This window comes from Mastigoproctus giganteus, chromosome 1 (assembly GCF_048544385.1).
Source record: "Mastigoproctus giganteus isolate SK-2022 chromosome 1, ASM4854438v1, whole genome shotgun sequence".
In the NCBI taxonomy this organism is placed as follows: domain Eukaryota; kingdom Metazoa; phylum Arthropoda; class Arachnida; order Uropygi; family Thelyphonidae; genus Mastigoproctus; species Mastigoproctus giganteus.
Window position 1 is genome coordinate 148,818,427 of NC_143575.1, and position 22,335 is coordinate 148,840,761.

Sequence of the window (22,335 nt, forward strand, 5' to 3'; positions counted from 1 at the left end):
ATGAAATTTAAATTTATTATGACAAGCTATTTTATGCTTGCCTTACATATAAAGGTGGCATTAGTTTTTTTATTAATTATAACCATTTTTTTTAAAATGTTGTAGAAAATAAACATATTGTGTATACAAATGCAGAAAAACAGGCACATTAATTTCTGTATTACCTTTTTTCACTGGTTTCCATGAATTGTATTTATAGGTATATATTTTAAAAGTTCCTCAAAGAAACGCACCTAGATTTGATATCAAGCAAGTTAAAGTGGGAGAGGAGGTAAGCTTTCTGTTTTAGTCAATGAATTAATTGATGTAATAATAATGATGTAATGATATAATTGTGATTTTATTTCTAATATATTATAATAAATATCATTTGAGTTAAAAATTAATTAGATAATATTTTTTAATTGGTATGTGGAAGGATTGTATATCTAAAATCCAAGGACAGCTCTGTGCAAGGTTGATAATTATATTAAATATCATTTAATATTTTAAGGATTTTATTGAGTAGTTTCAAGAACACCTAATATTAGATTGAAAAATATACTTTTAATCTTTTTTTGAGTAATTGCCTCAAGCAGCCACACACACACAAACTTGTGAGAGTGTGCATAGAGTTGTTGGAAACATGTTCTAAATGTATGTGAACTAACTACTATCAATTTCTTTGTCTTATTTTTTAATGTTCTTTACACAGTAAAATTGTCATCCTTTCAGCATCAATTTGATTTTGAGGAACAAGAAATGGTCCAGGGGAGATGTTTTAGTTCTGCAATCCCATGCTTTGTCAAAACTTCCTTGATAATCAATTCAGAATTTGTCCTACCACTGTAATGCAGGTGAAGGAATTTGATCCCTTTTTCTCATTGAATACCCATTGAATTTTTTAACCATATAATCCAGAACATGCATAGTACTCCTTATTCACTATCATACCTGGTGGATAAATTTGTTGTGAATGGGTTGATTCCCTTTCTCTTGAAGAAAATGACTAACATCACATGTGTTTTGAATTTTTAAAACCAAAATTTTTTGTCTCAGAGAGCATGTCAATTACCATTCGAAGTTTTGTCTCTTTGTGTTGGATTATGTCCGAAACACCATGAGATGTCACCTCTTACTATTTAATCACACTAGGAGGAATTATCTTCAATAGCATGAACAAGCTCTTTGTGTTCTTTGAGGTCGAGCAGCTTTTGTTCATCAATCAAATAGTTCAGAACAAACTTACCACAGATCTTCTGTTTACCAGAATTTTCTGTAAGAATTGCATGAATGCTAAGTTGCCCTTCCATTATTCAGTGATTAAATGTAACCAGTGTGTAAACTTTTTCAAAGTTTCTGGGGTTAAAGCATTGTTGGATTTCCACAGGGACTGTCATCTCCTAAATCTTCATGGGGATCCTGAAATCTTTCAAAATAGTAAAAGTTTCTGTGAAGAAGGTATTACTGTTTATATTCACAGTAATTTTCTCTGGCTAGAAACAAAATGCAGTATTCACTTTTTGTTCCTTCACTTAATACAATGACACTTTAAAGTGTCATTGTATTAAGTGTTTACAATGACACTTTAGAGTAGCAGTCACAGATTAGCTACCATGGTGTGCTGCCTTATGATCCTGCATGCTTTGATATGCATGCAATGTATTTAGTTTTAGAACTTAATTGTAGTTGGATAAAATAAACACCAGGTGATGTTTATTTTAGTTGTAATACTGTCTTTCAGTTTATTCTTCAACAACATCTTCCAACAGCAAACCTTTAGCCATAATTCTGAGCACATCTTTGGATTCAGGTGATGTCCCTACAGGCTGGAGATGTGCAGAGGGGGATCAAAGGGTTAGGTATGAATTTATATGGCAATCACAGCATGGATTTGTTAAGGGAAAGCCTTGTCTGACCAGTCTTGAGTAGCTATACTGTGAAGTAGTCAAAAAGGAACTAGATGCAAAAATAATTTTCACATCATATGTTTAGATTTCATTAAGGCTCTTGATGCTATTCTGCATGAAAAACTGCTGTACAAATTAGAGCAGTGTGGCATTTGGGAAAAGGTACTGCTATGGATAAAGAGATGGTTGAGTGGCAGGAGACAGAGTTAATGGCCCTGCAATTCGTGGACTAATATTATGAACAGGTCCCACAGGGGTTCTGTGCTGTACTCCCTCCCCTACTGTTTATTAATATTTATTTATTAATAATATTGATGTAAGCATATTAAGCTTAATGTTTAGGTATTTTCTGAAAATACAAAGTTGGGCAGGATGGTCAATGACAGTAATCAGGGTTTCCTGCTACCCGAATGAGACCTGGATAATTTAAACAGATGTGTCAAAAAATGGCAGTAGAGGTTTATCAATTTAACATTGATTAACTTTGCATTTATCAATTTAACATTGATAAATGCAAAGTGCTGTATTTGGTAGCTGCAGTCCCAGAGCAACTAACTGTTTGGGTGGTCTGAAACTCAAAATATTGGAGTACGAAAAAGACCCAGGGGGAGTAATTGTATGGTCTGGTATGAAGTTCTCTGAGCAGTGCAGACAGGCTTTTAGGGTAGCTCATGAGGTTCTATCAATGATATATTGGAATTTTGCCAGCAGGGATACAGTTGTTGATCCCATTGTATGAGGCATTGTAATTATTATCTCATTGTGAGGCAGTATTCAGGCCACATTTGGACTACTAAATACAGGTTTTGAAGCCTAATTTTAGGATGTTTGTCAGTCTGTTGAAACAAGTACAGAGAAGAGCAGCAAGATTTATCAGGGGCACTTCCTCATTCATTTCACAAATATACATGGTCTCAGTTCCAATCTCAGTGGTGTCCATTTTCACTCTGTCAAACCCCACATACGTTTTCTGGCAATATCCCAATTATAGGTTGATTTAACCACTGCTCATCTCAGGTGTCCTGATAGTCCCTGTCAGAGGTTTAGTAATTTGGAATCTCCTATTTTCAATTTTCTCTGGCTTAAAATCTCTCTAGCACATTCTGTCAAATCCATATGTTGCCTCTATCATTCTGTCAACTTCACTAATTACTTGAAACTCTTTTACTTCCCCTTTTTGAAACTTGACTCTCTCCAGTCCAACTTTTCTAACAGTGACGTAATTTTTCTTGGTGATTTTAGTGTTCACGACTCCATATGGCTTCCATTTTCTCATTACATGGACCCAGCTGGTCAGAATGCTGACGTTTTTGCAATTACTAATGGCCTCGCACAGATTGTTCATTTACCTACCAGAATACCAGACAATTCAACCGCAGATACAATATGCTTGATCTTTTTCTCATAAACAACTCCTCTAAGTAAACAGTTGAGGTGAGTAGTCTTCTAGGCACCTCAGATCCCAGCTTGGTGATGATTTATTCTCCAGTGGAGCCTTTCTCTTGTGGCCATTCCAACCTCATGCTGTTTGGCATTACAAGAATGCAAAGTGGGATGATCTGCAAGATTTTTTTCTTCTTTTCCTTTGTCGGATTACTGTTTCAAATCTTCTGATGTCGATGTTTGCTCAGATAACTTTAATGAAATTGTTCTTGAAGGGATGAAACCCTTTTTTTCCACATTCCACATTAATATCCAGTCCTTTATCTGAACTTTAGTTTTCCAATAAATGTGCTAAGACTGTTCAATATGAGAATGTTGCATATCACAATTGGCTTTTTTTCCAAATCTCCAGGTTCATTTTCTGCCTACACCAAAGCTCGCAACAGTTGTAAAGCAGTTATTAATTATTCCAAACTAAATTTCAAACAGGCTCTGAGCAGCAGACTTGCTTCTTATCCGAATGGTAGTCGAGCATTATGGTCTCTTGCCAAAGCTATTGGCTGGAACTTTTGCCCATCTCTATTCCCACCTCTGTCAACACCAGATGGTTCTATTGCCCCTTCAGTAAAAGATAAAGCTGACCTGCTGGCATCCTAAGTTTCTTCTAACTTGTGTATTGACAATCTTGTTAAATCTCCCATCATTCCCAGTACAGTAATACCCCGAAGTTACGCGATAGGTGGGTCCGACGAAAATCGCGTAAGTCGAATTCGCGTAAGTCGGGGTACAACTTTGCATATAAATACATATAAATTTTGCTTAATTGGGACCAAGGACTAACAAAAACACTAGTTTAGAAGAAAAATATTAATAAAATTGCAGTTCTTTATACATATTAATACAAAATATGTATTAAAAAACAAATGACTTACGTTAAAAAGTTATTTCGATGTCGATGGCTTCATAAAATCTAACAAATTCGCCTGACGACACAGCGCGTTCTTTTTTTCACGCAGAATTTCTTCGTAGCAAGCTAATAATTTTTTTTATTCCTTGCTTTGTAGCTATAACGCGTTCTTCGTTGGAGTCTATGTTTTCTAAAATTTTTAAGCCCTTTACAATTGAGCCCTTTTCAATTTTCAACCTGTCAAGTTTGCAATTGTCATGTGCTTTTCGCCGTTGCTTCGTTTAGGCCTGTAGCACGTGTAATATCACATGGTCTTTCATTTCGCTCAAAGCGTTTCACAATTTTATATTTTTTCTCTATCGACAGAGGCGGACTGGCCATAAGCCTTACCGGGGAAACCCCGGTGGGCCAGTGTGATTTTGGCCATAAACCATAGTATGAGGCCACTATAAATTTTCCCAGGTAAGAATTTTTGACCCAGTCCGCCTCTGTTTATCGATAATTGCTTGTCTTTTTCTCTCTGAATCTGCAGTGTCTTCACCAGGACGCTTCCTTTTCACATCTTTTAATTAAGTATTTTACTCATTTTTAGGGAATAAAGCACAATTACAAAACGAGGAGGCACGCTTGATAAAGCCGCGCGCATGTAGCAACTGAATAAACAACACCATAAAGGCAGAGATACACTATTAACACCTCACATTTAACTAAAGCACATTTCTAGGGGTTACTACCATAAAACAATAAAAATCCAGTTGCGTTTCTGCTAGTGAAATCTGTTATAAACTGGTAGTAAACTCGATCTAATTGCATTTGCGATTACTGTATACCGATAGCTGGAATTGTGTTGGTTTTTACGTTATTATGGTGAAATGTATTTCCCCTTCACTGATATAAAAAACATAAAAGCAGCAAAGTTGAATTTTGTTCATCTTTCGCTCTCATTCTCCGCCGTCGCACCGTATATCGATAACATATGAAAAACGACCTTGAAGATAGTGGGCGGCAGCGATGCCAAACGAAAAAATCAAGAACCGCGTAACTCCGAGTTCGCGTAAGTCGGGGTAGCGTAAGTCGGGGTATTACTGTACACTCCACTCAATGCCTCCTGTAGTCTTCCATCAAAAGGATGTCAGAAGAATTTTGAACGTTTTTGATTGCAAGAAAGCATCCAGTCTGATGGTATTTCTCTACTTCTTTTCAAAACCTGCGTTTTTGAGCTTACTTCTGTTCTGTGTCACCTTTTTTCACTCCTTATTTCACAAGTGTTTTCCCATCTGCTTGGAAATTTACTCATATCCATATCCCATTGCGCTTACTTCTATGTTTTCTAAAATAATGGAGAAATCAATTCACCACCAACTCTTAAACTATCTAGAAACCTTCCACTGGTAATATACTGGCCTATGCTACCCATTTATGGACAAATTCAGTGGAAAAGTTTGGTGAAACTGAAGCAGTTGCTCTTGACATTTCAAAGGCTTTTGATTGTATGTGGCATAAAGATCTTCTAAATAAGCTTTCATCCTATATTTTGCCAACTTTTTTTAAATTGGGTATCCAATTTTCTCCCTCACCACTCATTGTGGGTGATGGTAGATGGACTTCTGTCTTCTAACTTTTCCACTAATGCTTGGAGTTCCCCAAGTTTCAGTTCTTTCTCCCACTCTTTTCCTGTTGTGTATTAATGACCGTCTTCCATTGACTGGAAATCCCATGCATGTTTTGCTGATGATAGCATATTGCATTCTACCTTCCAGGTTGAGAAACCTTGCCCAGCACAAACTGGTTCAACTTCTTGAATATCCACTACCAATTCCTTAAATGCTGATACCCAGGTAATTCTTCAGTGGGGCAAAGATAGCTTACTTGATTTCACCCCTCAGTCCTGTTTTATATCTAGCAAAAAGGATTCTTTTGCTTTATGCTAACTTCGATGCCACTCTGATTTCTAGACAAGATCACATATTTCTATTAGGGATTATTCTGACTTTTAATCATTTGGCTTAAGCACATCACAAATATCGCTTCCTCTGCTTATAAAAAACGGTTTTCTCAGCCATTTGGAAGAAAAGTTACGCTCTTGGCATTATTTTTCTTTCAAATGGCTGTTCACCCTGTACAAATTGCAAATCCACCTTGCCATGGAATATTTTTCCAAAATCTGGGTTGGTGGGCCCCAAAACCTCTCTGAGGCTTTTAGATTCCATTCAAAATAGAGCAGTTAGGTTAATTAACGAAAGCAATGACTCATCTCTTACAAAGTCTCACCACTCTCTGTCTCATAGACATTTTGTTTCTGTTGCATGCCTTTTCTATAGATACTTCAATGTGTACTGTTATTCTGAATTGGCTTCTAATTCTTCCCCCTCTCAAAACCAGTCTGAACATGTGTCGCAGCCAATCAGCATTCTTTTACTGCCCAACTTAACTCACAGAATCAACTTTTCTTCTTCCTCATTTATTCCTTCAACTTCCATTTTCTGGAATAACTTCCCTTCGTGTGTATTTCCTGAAAATTACAATCTACAGAAATTTAAGTCTAATGTCAACAAGTATCTTCTTTCATCTTCTCAGCCTACAACCCATGCATGTTACTGAGTATTACAGGTTTTAATACCTCTGATTCTTGAGTTTTCATAAAAAAAAAAATAAAAAAAAAAAAAAGAGACTTCTGTAAATTGCAGTTTCTTGTAACTAGGCATCAACAATAGGACCTGACTAAACATTTAATGCTTTAAATGAGTTGAATAAAAAGAATACTGGTAACACTTTTATTCTTTCTTGAATGACATAGACATAAAGGGATAACCTTCATTAAATTAAACAAGATAGTCTTAGGATCGATGGGCAGAAATTTTCTTTCAACCAGAGAGTAATTGAATGCTGGTATGAACTTCCATTTGATTTTAGATGTGGGTAGTTTGAATGAGTTTAAAGAAGGTTTGAACAAGCAAATAGAAGAGATGGGCAAACAAAGGTTTTTTTTTTTATTTTTTTTAATTTAATATTTCTGATGCTGTATAAGTGTGCTTCTCTGCATCATTTTATTGCTGTTAATACCAATAGTGCTAATGAGGCTGCCTTGCTTAAGTTTTCTATTAAAAAAATTAAGAAACTTTGATATAAATATATTTTATTAATTACAGAATTTCAGTATTTTAAACGTATGATTATCCCAAAATAAAATATATCTGACCAAACATTTCATTTTATTTTTAGATATATTTCAATAAAAACAGCATGAAGTCAACATTAATTTAGTAATATCCTTGTTTACTGGTGTTGTAATTTAAGTCATTTGGTTTTCTGGTGTCAACATTTTGAGACTCTAAAATAAATATTTTATAATTTATGCACTGAAAAATAAATAATACATAAAATTAATATGTAAAATTCAATCAATGAATATTCTGTTTTTCTCCCCTTCTTGGGCAGTTACATGTTGTGGGATTTACTGTCTTAGCAAACACTAGATAGTTGTTGCTAATTTAGTACACTGCTGACTGGGCTAGCCGGGTAAACTGCCTGCCTGGCAACTCAAAGGTCGCTTGTTCGAATCCCGCCTCGGGCTTGGATCAGAGTAGAAAATGCAAAAACCTTGGGAGGTGCAATATGGCCACAGAAGCCGATGCGCCAACAACTAACAAAAAAAAAAAAAAAAAAATTTAGTACACTAGTGTTATCATCACAAATATAATTTACTTCCATAATGTAATTTTATATATTCACTATTTTGTTATTTGGAAATCTAACCTAATTGAATGTCATTAGGAAAAATGATAAAACATTATTAAAGTGAATATTCTCATTTCTAACGTAACGGAACGGAAACTTTACATGATTTGTTTTATAATATAAGATGTTTTCTGTTGTGGAACATTAGAATATATATATACAGGGTGTTTCAAAAGTGATGGTCAATAATTTAAAGTGAACTGTACAGACTACAATATTAAAAAAAAAACCTAGTAAACATGGGTCCTTAAGTGAATCGTTTTTGTGATATTGCACATTTTTAGTTCCACCACCGCCGCCAAGGTGAACTGTACAGAGTTGGGATCCACCACTGACTTGTTTGTTTAGGTTAGGTTAGGTTATGTTCATTCTCTCCCTTTCCCCCCTCTCTCAATGCTCTGAGATGTAGCAGGCATACTAGTACTTGTCAAAGGATAGTCAACATAGAAAGAGGTTACAGTAACGAAGACTACGTGAATATGCACTTCATGAATGGTAAAGTCAACAGCAGTGCACTCGAGGCTGCACGTTTGTACCAAGAAGCATTTCCCTGCTGAAGGCAGCCCAACAGGTGCACATTCATCAGGGAACGTCAACACCTTAGAGAACATGGGTGATTCGCACATGGAGTACGAGCAGGTAGGCCCAGAAGCATAACACCTGATGTTGAGGAACAGGTCTTAGAAAGAATAGAACAAAATCCAGGAATTTCAACAAGGAGGGTTGCTCTGCAAGAGCATGTACTGAGTCATAGCAGTGTGTGTGTGTGTGTGGCGAATTTTACGTCGCCAATTACTGTACCTCTACCATATCCAGCATGTACAAGGTCTCAGCAATACAGACTACCCTCCCAGAGTGAACATCTGCCAGTGGACGCAACAACTGTGTGTCCTGAACCCCCAATATTTAAACAACATTTTGTTCACTGACAAAGCTGGGTTTACTCGTGATGGTATTTTAATTTTCATAACTGTCACATTTGGTTCGACGAAAATCCTAATGCAATTCACAAGTCACAACATCAGCAACGTTTCTCATTGAATATCTGGGCAGGACTACTAGGAGACCATCTAATTGGACCACACTTTCTGCCAAACAGGCTAACAGGGATCATGTAAAAAGCTTAGTGTACACTTCTGACATTAACACAGTTGAGGAATTGCAGTGTCTGGTTGAAGGAACCTTTCAGCAAATCAGAAATAACCCAGGACTGCCTGAGAGCATTCGCAACTCAATGCAAAGAAGACTATAAAGCTGCGTACGGATGCAAGGACAGCATTTTGAACACCTTTTGTAACATCCTGTAACATGTAAATCTATAAAATCCTGTGGTGTTGAAACCAAAAATGTATTATCTTCTGTTTAATAAAACCACCCTTAGCAAAGGATTCACAGCTTTTTTCTAAACTAGTGCTCTCATACTCAGTGGCAGATTTTAACAGATAATGTGCATTATCTCGAAAATGGTTCATTTGTGGCCCGATGTTCACTGGGACTTTTTTGCTTATTTTAGTTTGTATTTTTCGTCTTTAAACTATTGGCCATCATTTTTGAAACACCCTGTATACAGAATCATTCATCTTTTGGAGTCATAATAGCATAAGACAATCAATATCTGAAAAGGTGAATGGAGCACACAAGCAACCCAATAAATAACTGCCCAAAAGTCTGTTAAATCTGTTAGTTATCAATCATCTGGAAAAATTTTTATTTATTTATTTTTTTCTTATGCTAAAACTGAAAAATAAGCTTAGGGAAGGATGATACATGGTTGTTTTCCTTTAAGATTATTACTAAATATAATACCACCATTATACCATGTGAAATTAATAATGTAGTTTATTAAGTTTTCTCCTAAACTTATTATATATTAAGGCGCCTCCGTAACCAGGTGGGAAGGAGCAACAGTGCGTAGCACATGCTTCTTGATTAGACCGGGGTTCGAGCCCATCACCACCAAATACGGAGGATGCGGAAAGGTCAGGGAATGACCACTGCATATTCCCGGAGCAATATGGCCTTAGTTGCTAATGCTCCTAAAAAACCAAACAACAACAACTATATATTAAGGTAACATTTCAGGTATCTTACCGATACTCATCATCAGACCGTACTGTTAGGGAAACGAAAATAGAAAGGGTTTGAAGGGTTTTGTTTCCCCAACAGTGCGGTCTGTTGATGGGTATTGGTAAGATACCTGAAATGTTACCTTAATAGATAGTAGTTTAGGCGAAAGCTTAATAAACTATATTATTAATTTCACGTGGTATAACAGCGATATTATACTAGTAATAATCTTAATGAAAAATAAGCATTTTACAAACAATTAAACTTCATTTGATATAAAAAAAAAAAAAAAAAAAAAAAGGAAGGAAGAAAGAAATAAAGAAGATATAATGATGCAAGCAAAAAAAAAAAAAAGATTTCTGAATGAAGTAACTGCATTTTTTATTATTTGTAGTATGGAGAATACTTTGGGTCAACAGTCCTTGGCGTTGATGTCACAGGTGATAAATACACAGACCTCCTTGTGGGAGCTCCTCTTTACCCATCTCAGTCATATAATGGAGGTGAGGAAGGAAGAGTATATATCTTCATCAGTGATGGCATGGTAAGAAATATCTCTAAGAGGAATTAAAGCACATCTAGTCTTTTTTTGTGGTTTACTTCATAGACTGTATTTATATTTAGTCTTAAATTAAAGAAAGAAGAAAGAATAAAAAAAGTACATATAAAACACTTTGCCATTGCAAATTTAGAATAGCTCAAAATTTGGTTGTATTTTGAAGGCTATATTTGCTGTGTTGCTGTATTCATAAATTGTATTCAGAAATAGTAAAATGGCATTACTATAAGTGACTGATGTTATGGTCACTGGCTAACCCATATACAATTTAAACCTATTTTGCTGTACCCATAGTTGCATGTAGTTGAATAGGTTAGTTGCCAAAGTACCGCTGATCTATTAACTTCACTATAATTCATACCTAGAGTAAATAGTGGTTCATTGTTATTTTTGCTTCCCATGTCTACAATTATTCATGTAGACATTTCCATGTCTACAATTATTAATTTCTGTGCCTTTTCCATATATGTGTATAATGATTAATTAGTTAAAATTATTTGTTATAACAGCAAATAATGCAAACATTAAAAATAGCAGATTTAAAAAAATAACAGAATACTGTACTTTTGAGTTGGTATTGTTTATTAGAATTCAGCTGTATAGCAATGTATATTGACATGTCACAGCATGTGAGAAAATCAAATTGCTATTAGTCGGATGTGCTCCTTGATCTAACCTGTGTTAAATCAAAGTACATAGGAATCTTTTGTATGTTTAAATTTAATATACTTATTAGTAAGATGTAATATATTCAGCAAAGCAGGTTTCCATATTTGTAATTAACTCACCCCTCAAAAATGATAAAATGAATTTGTGTGACCCCTATGAATAAAGTAGATGATTTCATTGGGGTTAAAGTTGGGCAAGAAATAAATATACTAGTTACTTTTAATAATTAAATTTTGATCTGTAATCAAAGAACACTGATAGAACCTTTCTGGTCCCTAAGTTTATATACTATATAATCTGTTGCAGAATTAAAAAGAAAACTTCTAAAAGTATCCAAGGTATTGTTTACTTTCTGAGTATTCTTAAATCAGGTAACATATAACTCTCATCTTTTCCTATAAATGTAACACTTTGTTGAGATATGAAAAGATAGAATTGTATAAATGGTTCCCTCTTTTTTTCTTGTTTCTGATTTGCATCAGTTCAGATTAGATTTGATTCCATTTCAATAAGCAGTAAATAAAACAGATCAGCAATGTTAACTTTAAACATTTTTATATGTTAATAAAAAGTTAGTGATATGTTAATCATGCTGCAAAATCAATACATACATGTCATGTCATTTTCAATAATACACTGAAAAGACAGAATTCACAGGATACCTGGTTCCTGTGCAACGCGATGCTGTCACCCCCTCTTGCTAGTGAAAGAACCTACCGCTTGGTTGGTATACAGATACACAGATTGGTCCACTTAACGTAGGTGGTTCAACTATTGATGAGCCTGCTCAAGTAGCTAAAAACTGAATGAGTATTTTGCATCTACATTCGCACATGAGGAGTTATTCAAGGAGGGGAATGCCAGAAGTTTATCAAACTCTAATGGGGAACTAAGCGATTTTGTAAAACAGAGCAAAGTGGAGAAGAAATTGTTGAAGTTAAACATAAAAAAAAAAAGGCACCTGAGGCAGATTGAATCTATCCAGTTATAATGGAGGCAGCAAGAGAAGTGAGCAAACCCTTAGCCATAATTACGAGAGCATCCTTAGAGTCAGGGGAGGTCCCCATGGACTGGAGATGTGCAAATGTATTGCCAATTCACAAATACAGGTAACTATACACCTATTAGTGTAACTTTTGAAAATAATGGAGTCACTGGTTAAAGATGCATTGCAGGATCAGCTAGACAAGACAGTAGTGATAGCTCAGACACAGCATGGGTTTGTTAAGGGGAAGTCTTGTCTGACCAGTTTGATTGGATACTGCAATGTGGTCACAAAGGAACAGGATGCAAAAAATAATTTTGATATCATATACTTGGATTTCAGAAAAGCTTTTGATACTGTTGCACATGGAAGACTGCTGTACAAATTGGAGTGATATGGCATTAAGGGCAAGTTACTGCAATGGATAAAGGGATGGTTGAGTGGGAGATGGCAGAGAGTGTTAATAAATGGACACTGCTCTATGTGGACTAATGTTATTAGCGGAGTCCCCCAGAATTCGGTTCTGGGCCCATGTTGTTATGTGTATTTATCAGTGATATTGATGTAGGTATGTTAGGCTTAATGTCCAAGTTTGCAGATGATACAAAAGTTGGCAGGGTTATTAATGACAGTAAAGACAGTATGCTACTGCAACAGGATCTAGAAAAGTTAGGCAGATGGGCTGAGAAGTGGCAACTGAAGTTGAACATTGACATATGCAAGAACTGCCTATGGGTAGCAGTAACCCAAGAAAAGAGTACCAACTGTGTGGTACTACACTCAGGGAGGTGGAGAATTAAAAACTCTGGGGGTAATTGTGCAGTCAGATATGAAGTTCTCTGATCAGTTCAGATAGGCTGCTAGAGTAGGTCATGGAGTTTTGTCAATGATATATCATTGGGCATTCTGTCAAAACCTTGTATGGTGAAAATGACTACTTTTCAGGAGAACCATAACATACGAGGTTTTGATGGTCACAATATGCAGCCAATGCAAAATTTCTGCATTGTCTTTAAACATTTGTTTTGATCAGTTGATTGCTTCTGAGGTTTTGCAGGGCATTGTAGGACCAAAAATGAAACTCATTACAAACAAAATCAATTTTTTTATGAATTCAACATACGAGGTTTTGATTGAACACCAACGATATAGGAATTTTGCTAGCAGAGACAAGGAGGTGACTATCCCTTTGTATAAGGCAATGGTCAGGCCACACATTGAGTACTGTATACAGGGCTGGAGACCTCATTAGGAAGGATGTAGAGTTGCTATAGGCCTCATTTTAGGAAGGATGTAGAGTTGCTTTGTTCCTCTCACCAATCTTGTTGCCCTTCTTGGTGAGAGGAACAAAGGGGTGCACTTATGAAGAAAGGCTTAAGTTCTGCAAGTTGCAGCATCTGAAGACTAGGCACCTGCGAGGTGATCTGATTGAGGTGTATAAGGCCTTGAATGGATTGAGCAGGCTCAATGCTGATGGGATACTTCCGCTTGCTCAGATTAAGAACCTGAGTCGGTCATAGATTCAAGTTGAGGAAAGACAGTTGTAAAATAGATGTGCAGAAATTTGCCTTTAGCTAGCTGGTAGATGATTGCTGGAACAGACTTCCAGCTGTTGTTGTGGAAGTTGATAGCTTAAATAGGTTCAGGACAGAACTTGACAAACATTTGAAGTGAGTGGATGGGTAAAATAAGGTGTTTTTTTTTTGGCTGATGCTGTATAAGCTTCCTTTCTTGCATCATGTGCCTTTGCTAGTGCTTAATGCTAAAATGGAAACAGTGCACAATGTACCAACACCTGATGGACCTTTTATCTCAGTGTCATCTGCCAATTTGGCAGCTGTCTTTCAATATCCTCTCTTTCAAGTTCCAAATCTGACAGTTTGACTTGTAAGAGAGGATATATCAAGAGAAGTCTGAAAAAAAATCAGTGAATGTGAAGTTTTTAATTTAAAATGTGTGAAATATGCTTAAATACAATCATAATGGACTTAAAAATTCAAGGTTTATCATCTTATGCTATAAAGTTGGAATGAAGGCAACCCAGATAGAAGATTAAAATTTGCCAAACATTTTTGGCCATGAGTGTTACAAACCCAGATATCATTGACAATGTTTTGTGGACTGATGAAGCAGTATTTAAATTAGTGGAACTATTAATTGCCATAACTGTGTGTGTGTGGGTGTCTTAACAGCCCATTCTTTATCAAGGATTTAAATGCTGCTGACATGACAGTCTGGGGTCTCTCTGACGGGAGAAAGCTACCTGAGACTTCTAAAATACAAAACCATTAATGCAGTCCAAAATCAGTTTTCAGCATTGCTTTTTTTATATCAGAATGGAGCACCAGTTTAGTATTTAATTTTTAGACAAAGTTCCCAGGTTGATGGATTGGACAGTGGGGGTACCCTTGAATAGCCAGTGTGCTGACTATATTTAATGCCTCACGATTCCTTTTTGTTTGGGGATTCTTAAGGGACAAAATATTTAATAATAAGTAGTAATAAGTATAGGTCCTTGCTGGAGATTCAGTGGTCAGTAAGCAGAGAATTTGAGAAAATTTCTGAGGAAATTGTGCCTTGCTGTGTCCAAAAGACTAGAATTTTTTTAAGATCAAAATAGCAGTCATATTTGAATAGATGTTTATTTATTTATTTTTTTAAGTTTATGTATGCCCTTTTTATTGTGCTAGCATTAATTGGCATTTATTCAATTGGCATTTAGGAATCTTCAGATAAAAGAACCACTAGGTAGCAGCAATCACACTGTATTGATTTGGGATTTATTTAAAGATATAAATACCATCAAGGGTAAGGGATGAGTTTTTGCTTTTGTAATGGCGACTATGGTGGTCTCAAACAGTTTTTAATTCTATACATTGGGACCAACAGATGATGTTATCATCAGCAAATTCTAAATCAGAAGTGTTCAATGAAATAATCATAGAAGCTACTAGGCTCTTCATACCAACTAAGGAAATACTCTTAAAAATACACCGATGAGCCAAAACATTATGACCAATGGGTCGTTATGCAAATCGAACTATGGCACATGCACAGGTCAGGACACGGTATTAAAACACCTGATACTGAACTCCGTTAATCAGTGTTACTCTTGTTCTTCAGATGGGAAAGGCAGCGGACTTAAGTGAGTTTGACAATGGCCAAATTGTAATGGCCAGACTACTGGGTCAGAGCATATCTAAATGGCATGGCTGGTGGGGTGCTCACGGTCAGCCATGGTTAGTGCCTACCGAAAGTGGTCCGAGGGGGAACCCACGAACCTCCAGTGAGGCATTGGATGACCACGGCTCATCAATGCTTGAGGTGAGCGAAGGCTCCCGGATGGTACGTGGGAACAGAAGGGTGACTGTGGTGCAACTTGCCAGTAAATGGAATGCTGGTGATAGGAGTAATGTGTCACAACACACAGTACATCGAACCCTGCTGAAAATGGGACTGTGTAGCTGCAGACCACTCCGAGTGCCCATGCTAACCACGGTTCACTGGCAGCAGTGCCTGCAATGGGCATGCGAGCATCGAAACTGGACCTTGAGTGTTGGAAGCAGGTCATCTGGTCTGATGAATCACGTTTCCTGTTTCACCATGTGGATGGCCGGGTGTGTGTCGTTTACCTGGGGAAGTGATGGCACCTGGATGCATCATGGGACGAAAACAAGCCAGTGGCAGTGGTGTCATGCTTTGGGTGATGTTCTGCTGGGAAACCCTGGGTCTGATCATCCATGTGCTGGGCACTGATGTCTGCCACCTACCTAAACATCATTGCTGACCAGGTACACCCTTTCATGGAAATGGTCTTACCCTCTGGTGGTGCTGTCTTTCAGCAGGATAATGCACCATGCCACACCGCCCGGATTGTTCGAGCCTGGTTTGTAGAACATGAGGAAGACTTCCAGGTATTGCCCTGGCCTCCAAATTCCCCAGACAATTCCATCGAGCATATGTGGTTTGTGTTGGAACAGCAACTCTGATCTGCGGCGTCTGAACCACGGACCTTGCAGGAGTTAAAGGATCTGCTGGTTATGTGTTGGTACCAGATACCACAAGACACATTTAGAAATCTTGTAGTATCCATTCCTTGCTGGGTACGAGCTGTTTTGGCTGCACGTGGAGGACCAACATCATATTAAGTAGGTGGTCATAATGTTTTGGTCATTGGTGTATAAGCCTAAATAGATGTCAGATGAACTCATGAAACTTGTGGCAGAGAGGAATAGTGCATGGGAAGCATATAAATTATCACGTGACACAGAAGCCTGTGGTAGATATAAACTAGTCTGTAATCAAGTAAAAGAGCTGGTCGGGCAGGTTATAGGAAATCTTTGGTGAAGAATGCAGAGAAAGAAACAGCAAAGATTTCTTTACTTATGTAAACTCCAGGAGGAAAGGGATGGATCAGTTTGGTCCACTTGTTATTGATGGTTCATCTGTTGATGATCCTGCTGAGGTTGACAAACCGAATGAGTATTTTGCATCTACATTCACACACAAAGAATTCTTTAGGGAAGGAGATGCAAGTACATCAAGCTTTAACAGGGAGCTATATGATTTTTTAAAAACTGAATGGAAAGTGGAAGAGAAATTGCCGAAGTTAAACATAAGAAAGCGCCTGGGGGTGGATAGGATCTATCCAGTTATATTAAGGGAGGCAGCGAAGGAAGTAAGTAAACCCTTAGCCATAATTATTATTGGATCCTTGCATTCAGGAGAGGTCCCCACAGACTGGAGATGTGCTAATGTATCACCAATTTGCAAAGGGAGTGATATCAGTAATTACCTGGCTTGTAATTTCTTCCAAGGAAAATACAAGTCACTGGTAAAAGTAGTAATGCAGGATCATCTGGACAAGGCCACAATTATACTTCAAACATAGCATGGGTTCGTTGGGGGGTTAGGGATCTTGTTTGACCACTGATTGGTTACTACACTGTGGTCACAAAGGAACTGGATGCAAAAAATAATTTTGATATCTTATACTTGAATTTCAGGAAGACTTTTGAAACTGTTGCACATAAAAGACTGCTGTACAGATTACAGCAAAGTGGCATTAAGAGCAAGTTGCTGCTATGGTTAAAAGTATGGTTGAGTGAGAGAAGACAGATGGAAATCAATGGACACTGCTCTTCATGGACTAATGTTTTTATTGGAGTACCTCAGGGTTCAGCATTGGACCATTGTTGTTTCTATATTTATTAATGATATTGATGAAGGTATATCAGACTTAATATCCAAGTTTGCAGATGATACAAGATTGGCTTTGTGGTTAATGTCAGTAATAATAGTGTGCTGCTGCAACAGGATCTAGAAAGGTTAGGCAGATGGATTGAGAGGTGGCAATTGAAGTTTAACATTGATAAATGCAAACTACTAAATATGGGTAGCACTAACCCTAGAGTAACATAGCAACTGTGTGGTACTATACTGAGCGTAGGGAAAAATGAAAAAGCCCTGAGGTAATAGTGCAATCAGATACAACATTCTCTGAGGAATGCAGACAGGCTTTCAGGACAGCTCATGGGTTTTGTCAAACGATATGCAGGAATTTTGCCAGCAGGGATAATCAGGTGATAATCCCAATGTATAAAGCAATAGACTGACCACATCTTGAATGCTGCATATACAGGTCTGGGCCTGTGCTCACCATCCTTAGAGGTACCATGGACTGGAGATTTGCTAATGTATCCCCAGTTCACAAAGTGGGATCAAATGGTAACACTACTAATTACAGACCTGTTAGTTTAACTTCTGTTCCAGGGAAAATAATGGAGTCACTGGTTAAAGGAGCATTACAGGATCATCTAGACAAGACTGTAGTTATAGTTCAGACACAGCATGTGTTTGTTAAGAGGAAGCTTTGTATAAACAATTTCATTGGATATTATGATGTGGTCACAAAGGAACTGGATGCAAAAAATAATTTTGATATCATATACTTGGATTTTAGGAAAGCTTTTGATACTGTTGCACATGGAAGACTACTGTACAAATTGGAGCAGTATGGCATTAAGGGATGGTTGAGTGGGAGAAGATAGAGTGGCAATCAATGGACACAACTCTTCAAGGATTAATGTTATTAGTAGAGTAGCCCAGGGTTCGGTGTTAGGCTCATTGTTGTTTTCTGTATTTATCAATGATATTGATGAAGCATATCAGGGTTAATGTCCAAGTTTGCAGTTGATATGAGGGTTGGCAGGTTGTTAATGACAATACACTATTGCAACAGGATCTAAAAAAGTTGAGTGGAGGCTGAGAGGTGGAAACTTCAGTTTATCATTGACATATGCAAAGTACTGTATATGGGTAGCATTAACCCCAGAGTAACATACATCTGTGTGGTACTATACTTGGAGAATGAAAAAGACCAGTGGGTAATTTTGTAGTCAGATATGAAGTTTTCTAGGCAGTGCAGACAAGCTGCAAGAGTAGCTTATGGGGACTTGGCAATGATATACAGGAATTTTACTAGCAGGGATAAGGAGGTGATTATCCCCTTGTATAAGGTAATTGTCAGGATACACCTTGAGTACTGCATACAGGTCTGGAGGCCTCATTTTAGGAAAGATGCAGAGCTGCTGGAACGAGTACAGAGAAGGGCAACAAAATTGGTGAATGGACCAAAGGGTTTCTCTTGCCAAGAAAGACTTAAGTTTGGCAAATTGCAGTGTCTGGAGACTAGGCACCTGTGAGGTGATCCATTTGAAGTTTATTCGACCTTGAATGGTTTGAGCAAACTCGATGCTGATGGAATTCTTATTTCTCAGATTACGCACCTGAGGGGGCATAAATTCAAATTGAAGAAAGACAGTTGTAGAATGACATGTGGAAATTTACCTTTAGACAGTGGTGGTTGATTGTGGAAGAAGCTTCCATCTGTCATTGTGGGAGTTGAGAGTTTAAGTAAATTTAAGACAAAACAAGACAAACTTTTGGAGTAAATGGGTGGGCAAAATGGGAAGTTTTTTTTTTTTTTAAGGTAGCTGATGTATAAGCTTGCTTCCTTGCATCATATGCCTCTTCTAATGCTGATGCAGTATTTCTCTGCCTTTTTTGTAAAAAAGCAGTAAATGTATAAAGCTTTGATGTTAAATCAGGTTTTTTTAAAACTCTACAAATTTATATATGGAATTTCATCATTTCACTATGGTTCATAAATTGGTTATTTGGTATGCCAGTCAAGCTGTATAATCTATGTGGAATGTGCAAAACAATGTTGGATATCATACCTAACACAATATACCTTATATTCTGCATTATAAGGTATATACTGTGATGCATTTTATGTTTGTGTAGTGGTAGTAGTAGAAGAGGCATGTGATACAAGGAAAACAAGCTTATATAGTATCAGCCAAAAAAAAAAAAAACATTTCACACATTCATTCACACTAAAAGTGTGTCCAGTTCTTCCTTGAATTTATTTAAGCTATCAACTTCCACAACAGATGAAAGTTTGGTCCAGCAATCAACTACCCTCTGGCTAAAGGCAAATTCCGCACATCTGTTCGACAACTGTCTTTCCTCAATTTAAATTTATGCCCCTGCAGCCTTTCTTGGTAAGAAGACTCCTTCGTTTCCCCTCACCAGTCCTGTAGCCCTTCTCTGTTCTTGCTCAAGCAACCCTACATCCTTCCTAAAATGAGGCCTGCAGACCTGTGTGCAGTAATCAAGGTCTGACCATTGCCTTATACAAAGGGATAATCACCTCCTTTTCATTACTAGCAAAATTCCTGTATATCATTGACAACACTTCATGACCTGCTCTGGCAGCTTGTCTGCACTGCTCAGAAAACTTCATATCTGACTGCACAATTACTCCCAGGTCTTTTTCATTTTATACCATCCTAAGTGTAGTACCACACAGTTGGTACATTTCTCTGGGCTTACTTCTAGCCGTATGCAGTACTTTGTATTTGTCAATGTTAAACTTCAGTTGCTACTTCTCAGTTCATCTGCCCAACATTTCTAGACCCTCTTGCACCCTGAAATCCACAGCACCCTGCCCTTCAGGCCTCTGCTCATTCTAATAGAAGCAGTGAAAGAATCACTTTTTCCTCTGCCTACAGCTACTGTTAATCTTTTAGTCTGTGAATCTCCCCAAGCTAGCAGTTTTCTGATTCACCTAACACTGCCTCAATAGCATCAGAAACATACTTGCACCCCTTCTATTTAAGTGTATCTCATCTCTGTAGAAGCCATCTGTCCTGTTAAGAAGCACACTGAGAAAAATTCTAACTCATGAGCCTTGCACAATCTCTCCAGGGCTGAATTGATTGACAAGGCTCTCATCATGTACTCCATCATATCGTGTTTGGATAGAATTGTAGACACTTTCAAATTTAATCCTAACTCACGGCTTTTTTTTTTTTTTCAACATTGTACTTGTGTTAGTTAAATCAGCAGATCTCCTACTCTTAATGTCATTAGTGCCAACGTGTGCAACAGTATCACCATTTGTGCCCTTAAAAGATGATATCTGCTCTACATTGTCATCAACTTTTGTCCCTGGCAGACATGCCCTGGTCCTATTCCACCTGTCCTTTTTACACAATATATTATGAGTCTCCTAAAATAACTAGGTCCTGTGGGACCATCATATTGTGCCGGAAGATTGCTGCTCTGTTGCCTGGTGCACAAGAGTGATCCCTGGTGCAAGAGTGATCATTGAATCAAAGAGTGATCATAGGTCCTGTGGGACCATCATATTGTGCTGGAAGATTGCTGCTCTGTTGCCTGGTGCACAAGAGTGATCCCTGGTGCAAGAGTGATCACTGAATTGGTCAGCTGAGAGTTTGATAGGCCCCCAATTTAATTCCTTCGAGGGCATCTACCCAACTCTTCAAACTCTCATAAATACCCATCAGAACACTGAGTTATTATTATTATTATTATTATTATTAGCCATATGGTACAAGGAAGCCTGAGGCTTATGCTGCACCAGCGAAAAAAAAAAAAAAAAAAAAAATCCCAAATTACCCCCTGAGAGAGAGAGAGAGAGAGAGAGAGAGAAGTAGAAAGGAATCACCAACAAAGAGGAGAATGATGATATCCAGCTCAGGACTGGGTTTGCCAAGCCCATACTCACCAGATGTGAGCCCCCGGGGTTAATTTGGCACCTAATTTCTTGATACTCTCTGCACCTAGCACACACAAGGACTACTTCCATGGCTAAATCATGTCCTGTTCCAGAAAGTCTGCAAACATTTCTCCCCCAAGCCACAGCACTCCCGCTACTTTGTGCACATTGCTTTACTGCTCTAGTCTGGGGCATGATTTCTGTTTAAATACAATTTAATTAACAATAAAAATTAACAAGATTTATAAATTTAATTGATTAATTGACAGCATTATACTAAGCCAACGGATTCCTAGTACGGTGCTATGTATTATGCTATCAAATTTTACGTTAGAGCTAGCTGTTTACCACAATTGAAAAAATTGAATTCCCTACAATTCCTCTATATTATAACAATGGCAGCAGGATTCAAACAAAACAATGGTTATACGTATATTGAATAGTAACCTACAAAATCTCTGTCTAAAATAAAAATAACTAGCACTATAAAGTTACTTATAAAGTACGATATAATATGACAATTAAGTAAATAAAATGGCAAAAATTTAAAAAAAAACTTATATTTTTTGGGGCTTGAATTCACCGGTTTAACATATGACACTCAACACCCTCTCCCTTAGAAAAATGTGCAAAATGCAAAATGTTTTCAGACCTTTCTCGAACAGGAAGAGAGAGAGAGAGAGGGAGAGAGAGAGGGGGGGGATAAATGTCATTAATTTGTCAATAATTTTACTTTGATAATGTTCTTTGATAAGATGGCAAAAAAATTTGGTATAACATTTAGTGAGACACATGGTTCTCTATGTATAATAATATCTTGAAAACAGCCACATTTGTTTGGTGTTTTATGATATTTTCAAAAATATATGTAGCAGTTAAAAGTGAAAATGATAGTCATATATTCTGAATGCTTATTCACATAATTTATTAGCATTAGCAGTGCTATATAATGCAAGAAATCCAGCTTATACACCGCCAGCCAAAAAAAACCCCGCACTTCCCATTTCACCTCTCCATTCAAAGCTCCAAACTTTTGTCCAGTTCTTCCTT

The 22,335-nt window shown here is 37.2% G+C and overlaps 1 protein-coding gene across 1 annotated transcript in view; it reads left to right on the forward strand.

Moving 5' to 3' along the window:
- The window catches only part of LOC150091190 (integrin alpha-9-like), a 570,795-nt gene that overhangs the window by 148,544 nt on the left and 399,916 nt on the right, over positions 1-22,335 (forward strand). Inside the window, exons 9-10 of the mRNA XM_090382714.1 lie at positions 200-271; positions 10,379-10,528. Of these exons, the coding sequence (XP_090238840.1) occupies positions 200-271; positions 10,379-10,528 (222 nt within the window). The remainder of the gene's footprint in view (positions 1-199; positions 272-10,378; positions 10,529-22,335) is intronic.